Source organism: Tursiops truncatus, chromosome 20, assembly GCF_011762595.2.
Source record: "Tursiops truncatus isolate mTurTru1 chromosome 20, mTurTru1.mat.Y, whole genome shotgun sequence".
Classification (NCBI taxonomy): Eukaryota; Metazoa; Chordata; class Mammalia; order Artiodactyla; family Delphinidae; genus Tursiops; species Tursiops truncatus.
Genome location: NC_047053.1, coordinates 13308624 through 13328616, shown reverse-complemented (window position 1 = coordinate 13328616; position 19993 = coordinate 13308624). Strand labels below are relative to the sequence as shown.

The 19993-nt window shown below is 54.2% G+C and overlaps 1 protein-coding gene and 1 long non-coding RNA gene across 2 annotated transcripts in view; one reads left to right on the top strand and one right to left on the bottom strand.

The window, feature by feature from the left end:
- DOC2B (double C2 domain beta) overlaps positions 1-15425 on the top strand; it is a 27262-nt gene extending 11837 nt beyond the window's left edge. The window contains exons 3-9 of the mRNA XM_033846718.2: positions 566-640; positions 3083-3192; positions 3333-3459; positions 6089-6246; positions 10597-10678; positions 11491-11587; positions 12143-15425. Of these exons, the coding sequence (XP_033702609.1) occupies positions 566-640; positions 3083-3192; positions 3333-3459; positions 6089-6246; positions 10597-10678; positions 11491-11587; positions 12143-12279 (786 nt within the window). The 3' untranslated portion in view covers positions 12280-15425. The remainder of the gene's footprint in view (positions 1-565; positions 641-3082; positions 3193-3332; positions 3460-6088; positions 6247-10596; positions 10679-11490; positions 11588-12142) is intronic.
- On the bottom strand, positions 6211-19993 carry LOC117309387 (uncharacterized). Its single transcript, XR_012328453.1, has 3 exons — positions 16128-19993; positions 12109-15299; positions 6211-10600 (listed from the first exon to the last, which is right to left on the bottom strand). It is a non-coding gene; the product is annotated as an uncharacterized lncRNA (long non-coding RNA).

The following is a 19993-nucleotide window of genomic DNA, read 5'->3' as shown; positions in this document are numbered from 1 at the left end:
CCGGCCAGCTTGTGTGGCCTCTGGGGACACAGACTGGCAGGGGGCTGTGGCAAAGCCAGAGAGAACTTGAGCCTGGTCTCCAGGACACAGAATGTTTTCCCACGGCCTCAGGGAAGCGTGTGGATGAGCAGACAGAGGGTCACAAGGACCCTCGGGTCTGTGAGGGAAGTCGCAGTGCACGGGGAGCAGGGAGAAGGGGGATCGGGAAGAAGGAAAGGCCTGACCACAGCAGGAGAACGAGGGCCTCATTCAGAGAAAGTGAGTCACCTGGCCTCCAAGATAAGGAAAACAGAAAGAGTCCGATCTGACAAAGGCACCCCGTGTCGCCTGCCCAGGGCCAGACATTTGGGGCGGCGGTGGGGGGAAGATCGCACCAGCACGGAGCCTTCCTCGCCGCCCCCATTCTGGGGGTGTGGGGCAGGATTGCTTCTGTGAAGAGGGTCATGAATGGACCCAGCCAGGAGGCCCAGGGGGCGGGGATGCCTGCTGACCCAGGTGCCTGGGGGCCTTGGCGGCTCTGTCCCCAAGCCCCCAGTTACACCCTTCGCCATTCTCCTCTGCTCAGGGCCTGAAGCCGATGGACCACAATGGGCTGGCAGACCCCTACGTCAAGCTGCACCTGCTGCCGGGAGCCAGTAAGGTAAGGGGCCCTCCTGCCGCGACTGGGGTCCAGGCTGGGCTTGGGGCACCCAGGGAGGCCCACAGCTCCCACACCCACTCAGAGCCCAAGCAAGTTGAGGGGTTCACTCCACCTCCACCCAGAGCACCCAGTCACCCCCACACCCTCTAGGCCTCCCAGGGAACTTGAGTCAGCACCACCTGTCCGCTGAGTTGGGGAAACTCCCGGGGAGAATTTCTAGGCCAGCGTTTTAAAAGAAACACTCTCAGCTGGACGTTAATACTGTGCGCAAACAAAGGGTTCTGTGGCCAGATAACACTGGGAAACATTGTTAAACAGGTTTCTTTACTGCAGGATTTACCAGAGCCTTTAATGTGTTGATGGGCTGCTCTGTGATGCCCCACAAGAGGGATGGAGTAGTCAGCAACTGCCCAAATTATTTGACTACAGAACCCTTGTTCCTGCACCGGATGACCTGACAAGCAGACCAGCCCAACAGGTGCATCTATGAAAGGAGAGGGAAAAAACCATTTTTTAAATTCTCTACGAAAAGCATCAAGGTGGCCTTCAGCACTAGAAGATCAGAACGTGATGAGACTTCCTTTCGTACGTCTTACAGTTCAGTGTAGTTTTATTTGTAATGTCATGGGAGGGAAGGTCACATCTTTTCAGAATTGGGTCCTTCCCTAGCCCACAGATATCTCAAGGGCTGAGTAGGGCAGACCCCATGCCATGGGGGACTCAACTGGAGTCCAGCAGCTTTGTTTCCAGGTAGAGACCAGGGTGGAGGCAGAGGGACAGGGGACACAGGACACAGAAGCATGAGCAGCAGAGCCCAGTGGCTGGTGTTCTAGTCCTGGCCTCCTTCTTAGAAGCCAAAGTTGGGGGAGTTCCTTCCTGGCCCTCGAGTGACCTGATAGAGAGGAAGAGTCAGCAGTGGGGGCACCCCCCTGGGCAGAGGGCCTCCCCCAACACTGCTCAGGACAATTGCAGACCAACTGGGGGGTCCCACCCCCAGGTGGCCACCCCAGGCTGAGGAGCCACAGGCTGCTGGGGCCTGAGTTAACTTTGGGGCCTGGGCTCCCCCTGGTCCGGGGGCACCATCCCAGAAGGGAAGGCAGGGCTGCGGGAGAAAGGGCAGTGGACCTCCCACTACACCTGGAGGAGCAGGCTCCCCACTCCAGGCCTCTCTGTCCCCATGCTGCAGGGAGGACCCCCAGGGCTGTGAAGGCCACGCGACCAGGGGAAGGGGCCCAACTCGGGGGCTCAGTGACCGTGCGTCTCTAGACTCCTGGGACCTCGAGTCGGCAGTACCTGGCTGCTGAATCCTAGGGACCCCCCCACAGGATAGATTCCCTCGTAGGGCAGAGTTTCACAGAGCACCTTATAGAGAAGGTCCTACAAACCAGGCTGATGAGAGATGTGCTGTTACGCCCTGGAGCCTGACCCTCAGAAAGGGTCAGTAACCCACTGGGCTCCACAGAGCTTATGTAAGTGGTGGAGCTGGGATTTGAACCCAGGGCTGTCTGACCTCAAAGCCTGGGCCGGTTTGTGGACATCAAAGGGAATCGGCTACGGAAGTCAGGGTCTGAAGGGGGCAAGGCAGGTAAGGAGTCTAAGAACCACGATCTCTGGAAGCACTGAGGAAGGAGGGGAGGCAGCCCCCAGGCGTCCTCCAGGAGAGGTGCCTTCCCGGCAGGGGCCAGCCTGAGCGAAGGCAAGGAGGCTGAGGGAGAGAATCTAGGTCCAAGCCAGGCTTCCCAGCCGCCCAGACCACGCCTCCTGCAGACACCCTCCCCCCCCCCGTCCCCCGCCCCCCCCCCCCCCCCCCCCCGCCACACACCTGGGCATGCACCTGGGAGGCAGGATTCTCCTGTTGTAGTTTCCTAGGGCTGCGCTAACAAATGACCACCAACTGGGTGGGTTACGACACCACAAATCTCACACCTTCCAGTTCTGCAGGGTGCGAATCCGACATAGGTCCCACTGCGCTACCATCACGTGTCAGCAGGGCTGCGTTCCATTCTGGAGGCTCGAGGGGAGAAGCTATTTCCCCTTCCTTTCCAGCTTCTAGAGGCACCCCCTTTGCTGGGCTCGTGGCCCCTTCCTCCATCTTCAAAGCCGGTGTCGCCTCTCTGACTTTCTCCCCTTGTCACGCTCCTTCGGACTCTTCTCTCGCCTCCCTCTTCTACTTTTAAGGGCCCTGTGATGATGTGGGACATGGCCCACCCACAGCAGCCGGATAAACCCCCTGTATTGGAAGTGCAGCGTCTTAACCACTGGATCGCCAGGGAAGTCCCCAATCGGCCTGTTTTAAAGTCAGCTGATTAACAACAGCGTTAATCCCCCTTTGCCAGGGAAGAGCACTTATGCACGGGATCTGGGGGATTGGGATGTGTTTGGGGCCATTACATTGCCCATCACCCTCTTTGACACTCAGAGGATCCTTTATGCTCTCTCCAGGCAAATAAGCTCAGAACAAAAACTCTCCGAAACACTCTGAACCCCACGTGGAATGAGACCCTCACTTACTACGGGATCACAGACGAAGACATGATCCGAAAGACCCTGCGGTGGGTGAGACCCCAGGCCGCCGGCTCCCCCACCCCACCCAGCCTTGTCCACAGGGCAGGCCCTCCCCACATCCCCCGGCCCACCGCCTGCAAATCTGCACTGACTTTGGCAGCAAATTGAGAGGCCCCTTGCCCTCCAGGATCTCGGTGTGTGATGAGGACAAATTCCGCCACAACGAGTTCATAGGGGAGACGCGGGTGCCCCTCAAGAAGCTGAAGCCCAACCACACCAAGACGTTCAGCATCTGCCTGGAGAAGCAGCTGCCGGTGAGTGGGCCACGACCTCCGGTCTTGGGCTCTGCAGCCGTCCAGGGCCCACCCTGCCGTGAGCGCAGGGCCAGGAGCATTTATTGAGCACCTACTATGTGCCTGGCACAATTGCAGGTGCTGGGGAGACAGATAAATCTCCCTGCCCTCATGAAGTTTGGGTGGGAGACAGACAAAAAATGAAATAAACGACCCAAACAGATAGTCTGTTCAGCAGGGATCAGGGCCGAGAAAAAAAGCATGAGAGGAGTCAATGGGTTAGACGGGTGCTCTGGAAGGGCTCACCTGGCGAGCAGGGAATATTCCAGGCAGAGGGAACAACAGGTGCAAAGCCCTGTATGGAAAAGCGCCCAGCATGTGGGAGGCACAGGCGAGAGGTCAAATGAAAGGGGCAGAGAGAGTGAGGGGAGGGGGTCCTGGGAGCTGAGAGCAGAGGTTGGGGGTTGGAGATGCTGGGAGGACTCTGGCCTTATCCCTGAGTGAGACGGGCCACAGGAGGGTGCTAGGCAGGGGCCAAGGCATCTGAGGACTTAACAGGCTCCTCAGAATGGGAGGGAGTGGAGGGCCAGGGCGGGGAGACCAGCAGGGTGGAGGGAGGAGCAGGACCCAGGCCTAGGCGGGGCAGCAGTGGAGGCAGGAGAAGGGCTGAAGATCGGTATCCTCAGGCCTGGGGCCCGAGGACCTGGGAGGATGAAGGGTCATTAACTGGGATGCGGAGGACCATGGGAGGAGCAGCTGGGGATGCTCGGAGCACAACTGGAACATGTTAGGCGTGAGGTGCCTGTGAGATACCCAGAGGAGACAGAAAATCATTCTTTCCTAGAAATTGCAATTGTTTGAAAACGTCAAAACCAATTTTGCCCCCGGGTCGTCTGCAGCAGCTGAGCCCTCCCAGAGTCTCTGAGCAATTTTCCCCTCCGCCTTCTCCTCCCTGTTCCTTCCCCTCCCCAGGCCTGCCTTCACCCAGTTCAAAAGGGCCAGGAGGGGTTGGCCAAGAGGTCCAAGGCCCGGGACCCTAAGAAACCTATGCCTTCAGGGACTGCATGGTGTTCAGGGCACAGTCCCCTCCCCAGGACAGTTCCCTACCAGAGGTCTGGGCAATGGGAAAGCTCAAGAGGACAGTCCAGCAGCTGTCCCCCGAGGGCCTGTACCCCTCCCCCATAGGGCCCCGAGACACATGCTTAGCAGCCTGGCCTGGAACGAGTGACCTGAGGTCAGACCTCCCTCCCAGAAACCCAGCTCTGTCTTTTTGCATAAGTTGAGCAAATTGTATTCCATTGTCACGTTCTCTCCCACTCATAGATATTTGTGTGATGGAGATAACCCTTCTAATTTTATTATTAGTCACTAACCATAGGTGACCCAGTTTCTCCAAATAATATATGTCACTTATAAAAGGCAACACCAACTCCTGCTGGAGTTGTGTTTCTGAGTTTTGATCCCTGACATAAACAAACACCTGTGTGGTGTGTGAATTGTGTGTGAGAGCGTGGAATGCATGTGTGAGCACCTGTTTCATGCACGGGGGGGGATGTGCGTGAAAGCATGCATGCTTGTGCAGCAGGTGTGATCAGGGACTTGCTTAGCCTTGCTTGAATTTGCTAGGATCTCATTGGTCCAGTTCAGGGACCCACAATGACAAGGGTACAGTTCAGAAAAATCAATCGGCAGTGAAGTTTCATTTTGATGATACCTTTCAGATTTTACATAGCCTTGTAAACCTTATTCGTTCTCCGTAAATACTGAACGATGCCCAGTTCAATGGTCTGCATGTGAAACAATCCAAAGTATATCCTACCCTAAAAAAACAGCTGAAAATATCCCGGCTCATTTATACTGTTTAATTTTCACACGTCACAGCTGCCACAAGAGCCATGGTTTAGTGAGGCTGTCATACACAAAGCGCTAGGCCCGAGTGGCAGGTAGTTAAATCTCACCCGCCTCCTCTGAGCCACGGGTACAGGCTGCCTGAGCACTGTGTTGAGAAGATACTGAGGCTGCATTTGAGCTCAGGGTGAATTCAGTCATCAGCTAGCCATGTCTGCTCTGGGTGTGGGAGTTGGGGAAGGTAGTCCTTCCTTCACCTAACAGGAGCCCCATCTACAGAGAGGTGCAAGCATGGCCCCTGCCCAGGAGGGGCCACGTAAGCTGCCCTTTTAGTGCCAGGCAGTGAACAGTCCAGAGCAGAGGGACCGAGTGCAAGAGGAGCCTGGCAGAGAAACCTAGGAGGGGCCTTGGGGGGTCATAGGGCTCAGGCTGGGTGGACCGAGGGTAAAGGAAAGGGGTTCCAGGTGAGTAGCAGCTGGAAGGTAGAAACAGGTGGTCTCAGGAGGGTGAGGAATGGTCTCAGTGGGCTGGCTGGGGTGGGGAGGCCACACAGTGAGGCCTGGAGTTGAGGTCTGATCCGAGGCAGGTGCTAGGCAGGGCAGGCCTAGGCCACACCCCACCTGCCTCCTAGCTCCCCCTGGGGTTAGGAATGTGCCTAAGACGCTCCAAGAAGCACCTTCCAGGGGGCCAGGGCCAGGGTGACCCCTCACCACCCAGCGGGCTCCGTTTGGCCTGGGCCTGTGGCTGCAGGAGAGGTGGGAGCAGGCAAGGACAGCTGAGTGACCACCCACCTGCCCCACAGGTGGACAAGACAGAAGACAAGTCCCTGGAGGAGCGGGGCCGCATTCTCATCTCCCTCAAGTACAGTTCGCAGAAGCAGGGCCTGCTGGTCGGCATCGTGCGCTGCGCACACCTGGCTGCCATGGATGCCAACGGCTACTCAGACCCCTACGTGAAAACGTGAGTGTGCAGCCCAGGCCAGCCGCCTCCTTCCCCACTTCCTCACCTCCAGGGACTAGGGAGGTCCATGCGTCGAGATCAGTAGTCCGTGTGGCAAGTAGTTGCGTGAAGCACAGGGGGTGCTGTGCCCACGAGGTCATACTCTTCTGCGCTCTTTGGGCAACTCTGTGGGTTGAGTCTGGCCAAACCCATTTCTCAGATGAGGAAACCGACGTCCATAGCAGTTGAGTGGCAGCCCAGTCACACAGCTAGAGAGCAGTTATCTCCTGATGTTTGGATCAGGTCTCTCTGTGGTCACGGGGCCCAGGAAAGGCTGTGAGCAGGTTGGAGGAGGGGACAGGAGGCCAGGAGATCCAGTGAAGGGACTCCATCAGGACTTAGGGCTGGGCACATGTGGGCAGTGTTCTACGGTACCACAGACACAGATAGGGGTCCACCAAACCCTGACAGGTGGGGCTTCTGGTAGCACTGGGGAGAGACTTAACTCAGGGGCCCCAGAGCTGTGAACCTGGGTCAGGACAGGCTGTGATCCTAGCTCAGGCAGGAGCTGGTGGCCATTTGAAGAGGGATAAAGCCTGTGTTTTGGTGACCACCGTCTGTGCTTCAGTGCGCTCCACAAACAAAAGATGGACGTAGCGAGGTTGTCTTGAAGGGTAGGACTTGGGGAGGAATTTGGCTCAGCAGAAAGGAGGTGTTTCTGCTCAGGGAAAGGGACAGAGGATTTAAGATAGTTCAGAAGGAGGGATGGTTCTGGCCTCAGGAGACAGTAAGGAGGCCCAGGTGACAGAGGCCATCACAAGGACTACTGGTTTTCTGCTCAAAAAACAATGTTGGGACCCAACTTCAACCATTAGCAAGACAGTGATTTCCAGTGGATCAGAGACCACTGGGAACGGAAATGCTGTAATACCTCAGAAGACAATTAGACTCTTTAAAGTGGAGGGAAAGTAAGTGATACTCGGTAACCTAGAAAGATGTGTACGCCCTGTGGCCGCATCATTTCCCTTCCAGGTCTGCGTCCTAGAGACCCAGGCCCTGGCATAAAGCTGCTTTTGCAGCATTGCTTGATAGCAATAAGATGGAAATAGCCTAGTGTTCATTAGCAGATTAATAAAATGTGGCATCTGTGTACAGTGGAGTACTATGCAGTTGAAGTGAATAAATGAGGGAGGTGAATGAACGTGGACAGAGCTATGCTGAGCCCAAAGCAAACTGTAGTGGGGGGGGGGGCACCAGTGTGATACTGTAGTGATTGTCTCTGGGGAGGGAGGACGGGCCTCCACCTGTAACTGTGATGCTAGAGGGTTTTTTTTCTAATTTTTATTTATTTTTGGCTGCGTTGGGTCTTCGTTGCTGCGTGCTGGGCTTTCTCTAGTTGTGGCGAGCGGGGGCTACTCTTTGTTGCAGTGCACAGGCTTCTCATTGCGGTGGCTTCTCTTGTTGTGGAGCACGGGCTCTAGGTGTGCACGCTCAGTAGTTGTGGCTCACGGGCTTAGTTGCTCTGCGGCATGTGGGATCTTCCTAGACCAGGGCTCGAAGCCGTGTCCCCTGCTTTGGCAGGCGGATTCTTACCACTGTGCCACTAGGGAAGGCTGGTGTGAAATTTCTAAATTGGGCTCAGTTCCCACCTGCCAAGTTGATAGGAATTCCAGGGTCTCATGCTGTGTTATCCAGAAAATAGGGTCTCACCTCGTACAACAGAGGGTCCAGCCACCTCCCACAGCCAGGGAGAGGTAGCCCTGGTGGGGCCTGTCCACCATGCCTGGGGCTCCCCCGCCACAGGTGTGGTAGTTGCTGGGCCCACCCTCCAGCCATGGGCCGGGTCAGCGTGGCCTTTCAGACAGGCAGCTCTGTGCGTGGCCCCGTGTATCAGAGGGAGGCCCCCAGCAGCCTAGAAACCCGTACATCTGATTGAAATTCCCTGGGTGAGCTGCAGGGGCTGCTGCTCAGGCCTCCTCAGGGCTCCCTATCTCTGAAAGGCCCCTTCATGGACCGTGGGCCTTCTCTTTGCTAAAAGTAGGGGAAATAAAGGCACAGGTGAGATTCCGAGCGGAGCATCTGGGGCCCTGAGAAGAGAGCTACATGGAAGTGCCCGGTGGAGGTGGAGGATGCTGAGGGGCAAAGCTAGATGGGCCAAGGCCTTTTGTCGGCACCCTTATTTTTATAAACTTCACCCCAGATGACAGCTACCTCAGTTTCCCCAGGCTGGAAGCTGACCCCAAATCCAGTTCTTCAGGGTCTGCTGATAGTTAACAAACAATCATCAGTAACACATACCGAGTAATTGCTGGGTGCCAGGGCTGTGCTAGGCCTCTTTGAAGCCCCCCAGCAGCCCTGTGCAGTACTTACCATCTCCATCTCACACCCAGGGGCACTGAGAAAGCTCAAAGCAACTTGCTGTGCTGCCCTGGGCAACCCCTTCCTTCGCCAGCCCTCTGCTGTCTTCTAGGGGCCTCACGTGAGCAGCAGTTGCTGTGCAGAAGGGACCAGCGGTGGCACTGGTAGGGAGGCTCCCTGAACCCTGGTGGCCAAGGCAGGAGGGAGTGCTGATAGGGAGGGTGAGCAGCCATGGGCGGGCCCCTGGAACGTGGCCAGGGTGCACTTCTCGCCCACAGAGGCCACGCTCCCTCAGGAAGCTCCCCTGCATGCAGTGGTGAGGTGAGGCGAGAAGGGACTCCAGGCAGGGAGACAGCATAGACAAAGGCCTGGGGGCAGGACAGGGGATGACCCCTAGCTGGGGCCTCATGAGGATCACTAGACGGACACTGGCCGTGCAGCGCTGAGGGAGCCTGGGATAGCTTCCCTTCAGGGCCTTCCGGAGGCAGGGCTGGGAGACACTCCCCCTGTGCAGGACCGCCCCCATCCCTCCTCCTCGCCCCCAAAGTAAAACAGGCAAAGACGAGTCAAGAAGTGCGTGGAAGCTTGTAAGGAACGCAGAAATTCACCATCTCTGGGTAAGGGTTTAAGGGAACCCCCAACCTATTTAAAAAGTCATCTTTATTGAGGTATAATTTACATCTAGTAGGTTTCTCCCCTTTTGAAGTGTGACTGACTGAAGTATACAATCTTGTCACCACCACCATGGTTAAGATCCAGATACCATCACCCCAGAAAGGTCCCCGGGCCCCAGTCGACCATTTGACTTGTTTTCTGTCGCGACAGTTTTGCCTTTTCCAGACTGACTTATAAAGGCAACTCCTACATAACCGAATGCTCTGGGGAGCCAGCCACGTGGTGCCTGAGCCCAGAGTTCGGTCTGTAGGTCTGCATTGCCAAGTAGTCGTCCGTCAGGTCACTTCCTGTTGAAGTGCGTGGGGGCTGGTCCCAATTTCTGATGGCTGTACAAAGCTGCTAAGGAACAGGCTTTTGTGCAGACCTGTGTATTCATTTCTTTCTCCACCCCCAACTTCGGTTAATACATATTTTCTAGTGTTTCTATAACGAACCAGTATTTCTTATGTAATAACAATCACAACTTTTTAAAAAAGTGCACAGAAAAGCAATAATAAGGTACCACTTTCTATGTTCACGGATCCCACCCAGTGCCAGGCATCAATTTGGGTACCAGGAAGCTGGTGGTGAGTGAGACAGATGTGGTCCTGTCAGCAGGAGCAGGGCAATTGTCACTAGTGTCCATGCAAGGACAGGGTAAGAAGCTTTGCAAAGGACAGGGCCTGGCTTCTGAGCACCGTCCCTGTGCGGAGCAACTGTGTGACCCTGGGTGAGTCCCTCCACCTTTCTGAGCCCCAGATGAAGACTGCTGTTCTGCATCAAAGTCTAAGGAGCTGATGCCCGTGGAGGGAGCTGGCCCGCAAGCAGGGCTTCCCTCCTTCCCTTCAGGAAGCACTGCTGTCACTGCCCAAAAGACCTTTTTTCCTTCCTCGAAGCTCCAGTGAGGTAGTGGCAATGGTTGTACAACTCAGCTACTATGCTAAAAACCGCTGCGTTATACACTTGAGAAAGACGAATTTTATAGCGTGTGAATTCTATCTCCATAATCTGCTATTACAAAAAGAAGAGCTCTAGCAAGGGACCAACTTTGCTAAAAATGTTTTTCTGGTGGGAAATGAGAGCTGTGAAAATTAGACTTCCAGAAATAAAGAAAATCCTCTTTCCTAGGGGATGGAGGGGCTCAGTGATGTCAGGAATGGGCTGTGAACAGAGGTCCAGGTGATGAAGGACCCACTTGCTTCTCCCACTGCACTGACTGCTCACCTTTGTCACAGAGTAGTGCTGGGGACATCCGAGGGTTAGGATGAACGGGAGGCCTGGGAATCTCTCTTCCAAGCCCTGCTGGCTCCATGTGTGCTCAGTATCTTCTCTCTGCCTATTGATTGGTTATAATTCCAGATACCTGAAGCCAGATGTGGACAAGAAATCCAAACATAAGACAGCGGTAAAGAAGAAAACCCTAAACCCAGAGTTCAACGAGGTACGAGAGGCTGGGGAAGCCATGAGCCACTCTCTCTCCCTCAGGACAGGGGACCCCGGAGGGACTGGGTTTTTCAAGGGTCACTGTGGGAGCTGGAGGTTGGAGAGGGACTGACAGGAGAGCCCCCAGCCGTGAGGTAGGAGGACTGGTGGGAGAAGTGAGGCCAGGCTGAACCAGGCCAAGGTGGTGCAGACAGAAGTGAGGAGCGGCCTGGAAAACTCTTCGGAGGATTGAATTGATGGGATTGTAGCCATGTTAGATGTGGAGGGGGTGGTGTGAGGATGTGAGCGGCCCCAGGAAGGTGGGGGCAGATAGATACCCAGGTCCTCAGCCCAGGGGGTGGGTGCAGCCAGAGAGGAGCTCCAAGGAACGAGATGAGGGAGGGGAGCCTCTGACAGAGCCTGAGTGACTCGGGTGCAGGCAGAGAAGGCCGAGGAGGTGCTGCCAGGGAGCGAGGGGGACACCAGATGTTGAAGGATCCTGGAAACTGGTGGGAGAGGGTTCCACAAAGAAGGGAGTGGTCAGCAGAATCAGACCCAAGAGAGATCAAGCATGCCAAGGCCGCCAAGTGTGCGCTGACTTGCAGTAAGGAGACTCTTGAGGATCCTGAGAAAAGCAGCTTCAGTGACAAAGGGGCAGGTGGGTCAGAGGGAAGGGGACCCTGAGGATCTCAGCTGGGCTCTCAGATGGAAGTGGGTGAGATGGGCGAGAATCCATTATCATCCACTGCTGTGCACTGCCCACCCTCCTGGCCACCAGCCGACTTACAGGCCGTGTGGCATTGGTCCTGACACTCCCCTTCTGGCCACCAGGAATTCTGTTATGAGATTAAGCACGGGGACCTGGCCAAGAAGACCCTGGAGATCACCGTTTGGGATTATGACATTGGAAAATCCAACGATTTCATCGGTGAGAGGACACGATGGGAATGCTCTTTAGCAACATGCCCATCCTGGGTTCAGCAAAGGGCAGGGGCCCTGAATCAGGCCACAGTCCTGCCTTCCTGGCCTGTGGGGAAAGTTGGGGCCATAGACATGATCCAGCCTGACCCCATGTGACAGAGAAAGAGGCCCAGAGAGGGAAAGAGGCCTGGCCAAGTCACACAGCAGTCTGTGGTGGAGCAGGGGTAAGAGGTGATGATGGTCAGCCCCTCAGGCTGGACTCTGAGCCCTTGTGGCCCCACATTTGTGGTGGGCTTGGTGGCTGTGCAGTGGAGCTGCCCTGGCACCAACACAGCCACTGTGCTGCCCCGCAGGTACTGCTCTGGTCCTGGGTAAAGGAAGAGCAGGATCCCTGGGCCCTGACTGGGGGAGTGGGGGCTCCACGGTCCACCCTCAGAGCAGGTGGGCAGGGAAGAGAGTCTGGCCGTGGAGCACAAAGTCTGGGAGGGGTGCCAGGGGGTACTGGCTCCAGAGAGACCCTGAGATAACCGTGTCCTGGCTGCCTCTCGGCTCCCCTCTGCAGGCGGCGTGGTTCTGGGCATCAATGCCAAGGGCGAGCGCCTGAAGCACTGGTTTGATTGCCTGAAGAACAAGGACAAGCGGATCGAGCGCTGGCACACGCTCACCAACGAGCTCCCGGGGGCCGTGCTCAGCGACTGACCCACCCCACCTGCCCGCTGCACCCACCCCTGCCCGGCCCAGCACAGGCCTGGCCCTGGGCTTCCTCAGCTGCCACTAAGGGCCTCGCCCCCATGTTTGGGGAGATCCAGGACGCCTGCTTGGACACAGAGCCACTGCAGCCCCCGCTTAGAGGCCATGAAGGCCCAGCCCCTCCGAGGGACAGCGAGGGGCAGAGAGCTGGGCCTGCTTTTGCCCCCCTGGGGCCTGAGAGGACCAGAGGTAGAAGAAGAGGACCCTGGCCTCAGCACCCACCCGGAGGAAGCAGATGGGGCTGTCCAGAAGACAAGGACCCTACTAGAGGTCAGCAGTGAGTCGCAGGGGCCTCCAGGCTGAGAGAGCGGGGGTACCATCAGGGAGAGGGGCAGTAAGAGAAGAAGACTTTGGGCAGGGGCAAGACAGGACGCTGAAGAAGGTTCATTCCCAAGAGGAGGTTCTGACTACATCTGCTCATCTCTGGCATGACCGGGTGGGGGGGGGGGGGGGAAGTTGGCCTGAGAGCCAGGAGTCTGGTAAAGATCCTGGAGCTCCCAGTGAACGTGGGCACAGGCCAAGCGCTTCACTCAATGATCCCACAGGCCCCTGGGGATGAATGAGACCCTGGGCCTGCCCTCAGGGAGGTCCCCATCTAGTCAGGGAGCTAGAAACAAACCATTACAATGGGGTTGTGAGGAATGCCAAGGCCAGCCTGACCCACCTGCACGTTCTGTGGACTCTGCTGACTCGGCTGGGAGAGCAGGGAGGGGTTCCTGGAGGAAGTGATGCTTTAGCAAGGCCTTGAAGGGTGAGTGGCGTTTCTAGGCAGACAAAGGGGAAAGAGCAGTGTAAGCAGTGGGAACCATATACAAGGCCTGGAGGGGAAAGGTGATTTGGGCCAGGGGCACTGCTCTGGGAGAGGGAGCAGGGCTTGTCGGGGGCAACAGCACTCAGTCCTGCTCCCACCCCACCCCTAGCTGCCAGGCCAACTGGGCTTGTAGACATAGGGGGAGTGGCTTAAACTGATGTTGTTGCACGGTCAAGTTCAGTTCTCAGACCCAGCTCTCCTACCTTTGATCTTTCTCCTCCTGAGGAAGCTGGAGGATGGATCCTGCCTCTCACTCCAAGCTTAAGCATCAGGTCAGCTGCAGTCAAGAAGAGAGTGAGTCTGTTTTTCTTTGCATGAAAAGAACCAAAAAGTCCTCCTTGTTCTTACCCTCCTCTCCCCTTTCCCCACCCCCCCCACCCAGGGCCCTTCTGGGTTCAGGGTTGGGAAGTGGGGAGCCCTAGGTGGCTGCCCCTGCATCCTAGCCCTACTGAGATCCCTTTCAGGAGTACTCAGCAGCAGTCCAGGGCCTTGTTTCTGGGAAGGGCTGGTTCTGTCTTCCAGAAGCTAAGAGAGAGCCCCCTGCACCCTGGGTGAAGGTCTCCAGGAAGGGGTTGAGGGCATCAGAATCTTGGGCCCAGGCTTGAAGCCCCAAACTTTTCCTGCCAACTAAGGGGCCTTCAGGAACGCTGGATGAACAAATGCAGAACCCAGGAATTTCTGTGCTCAACCCATCACTGCACTGATGGGAAACAAAGCCCAGAGAGGGAAAGTGATCTACCTGAGGCCTTCCAGCCCTACCACAGCTGGGGCAGACCAGGTTCCATGGCCCCTGCCCCACCACCTCCAGCCCAGAGCTCTGGACACCACACCCACACCAACGCTTGTACAGGGCTCACAGGGGCACTGGGGCTAGACCTTATGCTGCAGACAGGCTCACAGGGGCTAGACCTTATGCTGCAGACACAAAGCACATTACCATCTGAGGCCTGGGGTGATGATGTGAATCCCACCAAGTGCCCATCAGCCTTTTTCCATTTTGCAGGGGAAACAGGACTCCAGCCCCCATACAGTACCTGGCAAACTTTGCTGGTCAGGCAGTCCTGGTTTTCCCTAAGGAGGCTTTGTGTGTGGTAAGGGTTTTACAACCACTGTCGTCTTGATGAATCTTCACAGCCCCGTGAGATGGGTCTAACTGCCATCTGACAGATGAGGAAGGAGAGTCAGAGAGGCTGAGTCTATTTACGAGGAACCTCGTGTCTGGGTGAACGCTGGGTTATCGTCTTAGCTTTGCCTTTTGGGTGGGGGGCAGGTTTCTCATTCAGAGAGGAGCTTCACAAATTCCCTGTAAACACACGGAAATGCTGTAATGGCCAAGTTAGAAGTACACCTAGAGCCTCACCTAGTACAACTTCCTTGTTAGACACATGGGGAAACTAAGGCCACTTAGCGCCACTTACTCACGCCACAGAAGTAGCAAGCAGAAGGGGCCTACACAGGACCCAGTGGGGATAAGAACCCAGGACACCTGGCACCTAGTCCAAGGCCTTCTACTGCCCTAGACTGTGCAAGAGCAGATTTGGTCCTTAACCATGGTCCCAGCTGACCACAGGGACAGTCAGCTGGGAGGTGGGGCTCCTGGACAGCTAGCCCGAGTGGAGGATGGGGCACTGGGTAGAAGACCTCCCAGGGAGAACCTTCACTAGGACCCTGGCACTGTTCTGGACCCCTTGCAGGTTCTATCTCTGTTTGTTAGAGAAAAAGGCGCTTTGAGAAGCTGCAGTGTGAGCTCTCCCTTTGACCCCAAGCTGGCATCTTTCCTCTGGTCCCTCAGCCCCACAAAGACGGTGAATTTGACGCCAAACAAAACAAAGTCATTCCAAAGTCAGATGTCAATAACCAGGGGGTCACCAGGTGTGGCATCCACCGCCACCCCCACCCCCTGCCTAGTCTCAGCACCCACCGCCACCACTAGCCGATCCCCCACGGGCCCGTCTTCCAACCCCGAAGCGGTAACCTCCTGACCTCTAGTGGCGAGAGCGAGGAACTGCATCTCCTGGCCCGAGCATGTCCTCCCTTTGTTCGTTCTCCAACCGAGAGAACGTCCCAATGCATGGACTCCGGCTGTCTTCGGCGCAGACTCGTGCACTGCTTACCACCGTTTTGCTATCATGTGACGGCTGCAGAAACAGTCCTGAAACTGCAGCCCCACACACAATTTTTGTACTTTTGTCTGACCTACCCGAAGGTGTCCTTTTTAAGTCTTATTTGTTAATATTTATAATGACATATAATCCAAAGTAAATGGAAACGTTCATTGTGATCATATGGGCTTGGGAGACTCATCTTAATAGATTTGAATGGGTGAAGAGGAAAGAACGAGAGCCCAGCAACCAGGGCTTATTCTGCACATTGTCTCGTTTACTCTTCACCAAGAATCCATTTGAGGTAGGTGCCCATGTTACAGATGGGTAAAATATTTGTGCAGAATCACAGCTGGTTAATGACAGACCAGGATTCAACTTATGCCTCAAGACATTTTATGCCATGTTATCATCTACACATCCAACCAACAGCTGTGGAGTGTTAACCCCAAGGCCACCCACTGGTCTAGGCACCTGGGGCAGATTCATCAGCAAGACAGCTAATGAACAGTAAACATAACATGTTAAAAGATGACAAGGGGAAAAAAAGGCATAAAGGAATCCTGTGGGCAGGGGAGGCTGGGCTTAAATAGGGAGATGTGGTGGGCCTCCAGAGGTGACTTTTGGGCTTAGACTTGGAGGAGGTCAAGGGGGGAGTTCTGGGGAGACTTGAAGTGCTCCAAGTGGAGGGAACAGCCAGTGCCCCTAGAGGTGGGGGCAGGCTTGGTGTGACAGGAACTGCAAGGAGAGCGATGTGGGTGGAGCAGGTTGGGGCGGGGAAACGAGGGTAGATGAGAGCATAGGGAACGGGGGACCGGATCAAGGACGACATTATAAAGTCTGTGGCTTTCACTCTGTGTGAGATGGGAGCAACCCCGGCTTACCTGTGAACAACCTGTGGTCTGCGGTAATCAGGCCCAGTTTGGAGGTCCCTCTGGTGGTGGTGTGCCTGTGGGTCCAGGGTTCGAGGTCAGTATCCAGAGCAGAGGTGGCTGGGTCCTAACGAGAAACAGCTGTAGCATGATTTTGGTCAGTGTTCTGGCCAACCTCCCTTAGCAACCGCCTCTGTGCTGGCCTAATTTTCCAGGCCTTCCGCCCATTCTCTGAAGTACCCAGTACCCTTCCAGTGCATTCCTTTTCTGCTTACATTAACTAGAGTCGGATCCTGTTATTTTCAACAGAGAAACCTGCCTGGTGATCTGGTGCAGTCTGATCATCTAGGTCTCGAGCGTCACCTCTTTGTGAGGCCTGTCTTGACAACCTCAGTCACTTTCTCCCGCATCAGCCTGCTTTCTTTTCTTCACGGCACTTACCATCAAAATCACCTGGTGTATTTGCTCATTCCTTTCTCCCCTCACTAACCTTCATGAGAGTAAGGGCCACACCTGTCTTGTTTACCACAGTAACCCCAGACCAGGACTGAGCGTAGGGCAGGCCTCGAGTAAGTATTTGTTGAATGAATGGATGAAGCTGCCAATATGGACATTGTTTGAAAGGAGCCAAGTCCATGAGTCTGGAGCATGTGGTTATGAAGATGACGGGTCCAAGCCCAAGTGAGTATGCACAAAACTCCTGTTAGCTCCAAAGACTTCTGGGGTACAGATGAGAAATGACCCCAAGTACCACAGAGTTCCCTGAGTAGGGAAAGGGAGAGAATGAGAGGAGGAAAGGAGAGAGAAAGAGAGTGGAAGGGTGATCAAGATGGCAGAGTAAGAGGATGTAGAGCTCACCTCCCCCCCGCAAATCAAAAAATACATCTACATGTAGAACAATTCTCACCAAAAACTACGTGGAGACTGGCAGAAGGACTCCTCTACAACCAAGGCTGCAAGGAAGATTCCCCCATAATCCCATCCCAGGTAGGATGGGAAGAAAAGCACCGGGTCGAGACCTGTGCCCCCAGGAGGGAACTAAGAGGTACAGGGAGATCATACCGGTGGACATTCACCCTGGGGAGTGAGCAGGTTGAGAGACAGACTGGGCATTCTAGTCCTGCGGTCTTATACAGAGGAGGCAAGGCCCTTTGGCTGCCTGGAGAACAGCTGTGACACATAGAAAGGCTGGAGAAGCCTAGACTGCACTGGCGAGGAGTACGCAGTGCTGGCTTGCCACCAAACAGGGCGGAGAGAGGTCTGCCCTAGCAGCTGTCACCTTGCCACACTCTCTGACCCAAGCTGAGTGAACCCCCGGCCCCACTCACTCCACACCACAGCTTGGCGCTGAATCTAGGGCAGCCACATCCTGGTAAAAGACTCGATCTAGGGACACAGAGGTGACCCACGGGCCTGGGGTACGGTACAGGCTGAGTGACGGCCATTGCTGGTGCTTACTCAGCGCCACAGAAGTAGCCCAGACTTCTCAGGACAGTGCAGCCACTTCGATTCCTGCAACCACAATGCCATGATCCCCAAGCAAACGCTCCAGCCCCACCCACTCCGTGCCACAACCTTACATTAGCGCTGAGACCACCGCAATAGGGGAAAAGACAACCCTGATCTGGTTCTGAGCATGACTGCAGATACCTACACAAGCAGCACATTGGACATCTCTAAGCACACAAACCCTGCTTATTTCAGCACTCCCCTCCTTCGGGGCAAAGGTTCCAGTGTGGGGAGAAGGAAAAACACACACTTGAAGGGAACAGAGCCAGCTCCAGCCCGACCCTCAGGGCTTCCACTCCAGCAGCTTGGGAGCAGACCCCACCCAACAGGGCGGCTGTGGCCAGTGAGGAGACAGGAAGTCTCGCCTCACACCCTGCACAGTCTTTGGCTCCTCCAACGCCAGCCGTACCCCCCTATCAAGGTGGTAGTTGTCATCACATCCTAAGGAAAGTAGTGGGCTGGCATCCACATCAAATTCAACCCACACACCAAAGATGTTAGGCGCACACAGTCTACACAGGGATGTTCCCACATAAAAACACCCCTTCAAGACCATAACAGATAACTGTTGCACCTAAATTCACAGACAGAGAAAGTTAAGTAAAATGAAAACGCAGAGGAACTACTCTCAACTCAAAGGGCAAGAGAAAACCCCTGAAGAAATAAATAATGAAAAAGAGATAATCAATAGACAATGAATTCGGAAAGTTGGTAATAAAAATGCTAACTGAATTAAGACAGTAGAGGTAAGCACAGATCATTCTACCAAGGAACTAGAAATTTAAAAGACCCAATCAAAAATTGATAATTCAATCTCTGAGATAAAAAGCACTCTAGAAGCAATGAATAGCAGACTAAATGACACAGAAGAATGCATAAGTGATCTGGAAGATAGAATAACAGAAATCACCCAATAAGAACAGAAGAAAGAAGAAAGTGGGGGGGAGGGAGGGAGGGAGAAAACAACATACAAGATCTATGGAATATAAAATGTGCCAATATTCACATTATAGGGGTTCCAGAAAAAGAAGAGAAAGGGATCAAAAATGTACTTGAAGAAATTATGGCTGGAAACGTCCCAAACCTAAAGAGAGAAACATATCCAATTTCAGGAAGCAGAGAGAGTGCCAAACAAGATGAGCCCAAATGGCCCGCACCAAGACATATCATAATTAAAATGGCAAAATTAAAGATATAAAGAGAGAATTCTAAAGGCAGCAGGAGAAAAACAGAGAGTCATATACAAGGGAATCCCCACAAGGCTATCAGCTCATTTCTCTGGAGAAACTTTGCAGGGCAGAAGGTAGTGGCATAATACATTCAAAGCCCTAAAAGGGAAAATCCTGCAACCTAGGATACTCTATCCAGCAAGATTATCATTTAGTAGAGAAGAAAAGAATTTCTCCGACAAGCAGAAACTAAAAGAATTCAGCAATACTAAACCTACCTATCCTAAAAGAAATGTTGAGGGCTTCCCTGGTGGCGCAGTGGTTGAGAATCCGCCTGCCAATACAGGGGACGCGGGTTTGTGCCCCGGTCCGGGAAGATCCCACATGCCACAGAGCAGCTGGGCCCGTGAGCCATGGCCACTGAGCCTGTGCATCCGGAGCCTGTGCTCCGCAACGGGAGAGGCCACAACAGTGAGAGGCCCGCGTACCGCAAAAAAAAAAAAAAAAAAGAAACGTTAAAGGGTCTACTCTAAATGGAAAAGAAGAATCTATAGGAGAGGGAAAATCCCAATAGGCAAGGCAAATATATAGTAAGGATTAAACATCACTTAAATAAGCCAGTACTTAGATTTTTTTTTAATTTTAAAAAGCAACTACAATAAACAGTAAAGGGATAAGCACAAAGGTATAAAATGATATCAAAAACTCAAAATGTGGGGGAGAGGAGTAAAATATGTAGATTTTTTAGAATGTTTAAACTTAAATGATTATCAGTTTAAAACAATTAGATATAATTACGGGTCAATATATATGAACCCCATGGTAACCACAAGTCATAAACCTACAATAAGGGGCTTCCCTGGTGGCGCAGTGATTAAGAATCTTGCCTGTCAATGCAGGGGACACGGGTTCAAGCCCTGGTCTGGGAAGATCCCACATGCCATGGAGCAACTAAGCCCGTACACCACAACTACTGAGCCTGCACTCTAGAGCCTGCAAGCCACAACTACTGAAGCCCGTGCACCTAGAGCCCGTGCTCCGCACAAGAGAAGCCACCGCAATGAGAAGCCCGCACACTGCAATGAAGAGTAGCCCCGACTCGCTGCAACTAAGAGAAAGCCTGTGCGTAGCAACAAAGACCCAATGCAGCCAAAAATAAGAATAAATAAATAAATAAATAATTTTTAAAAAAGAAAAAAA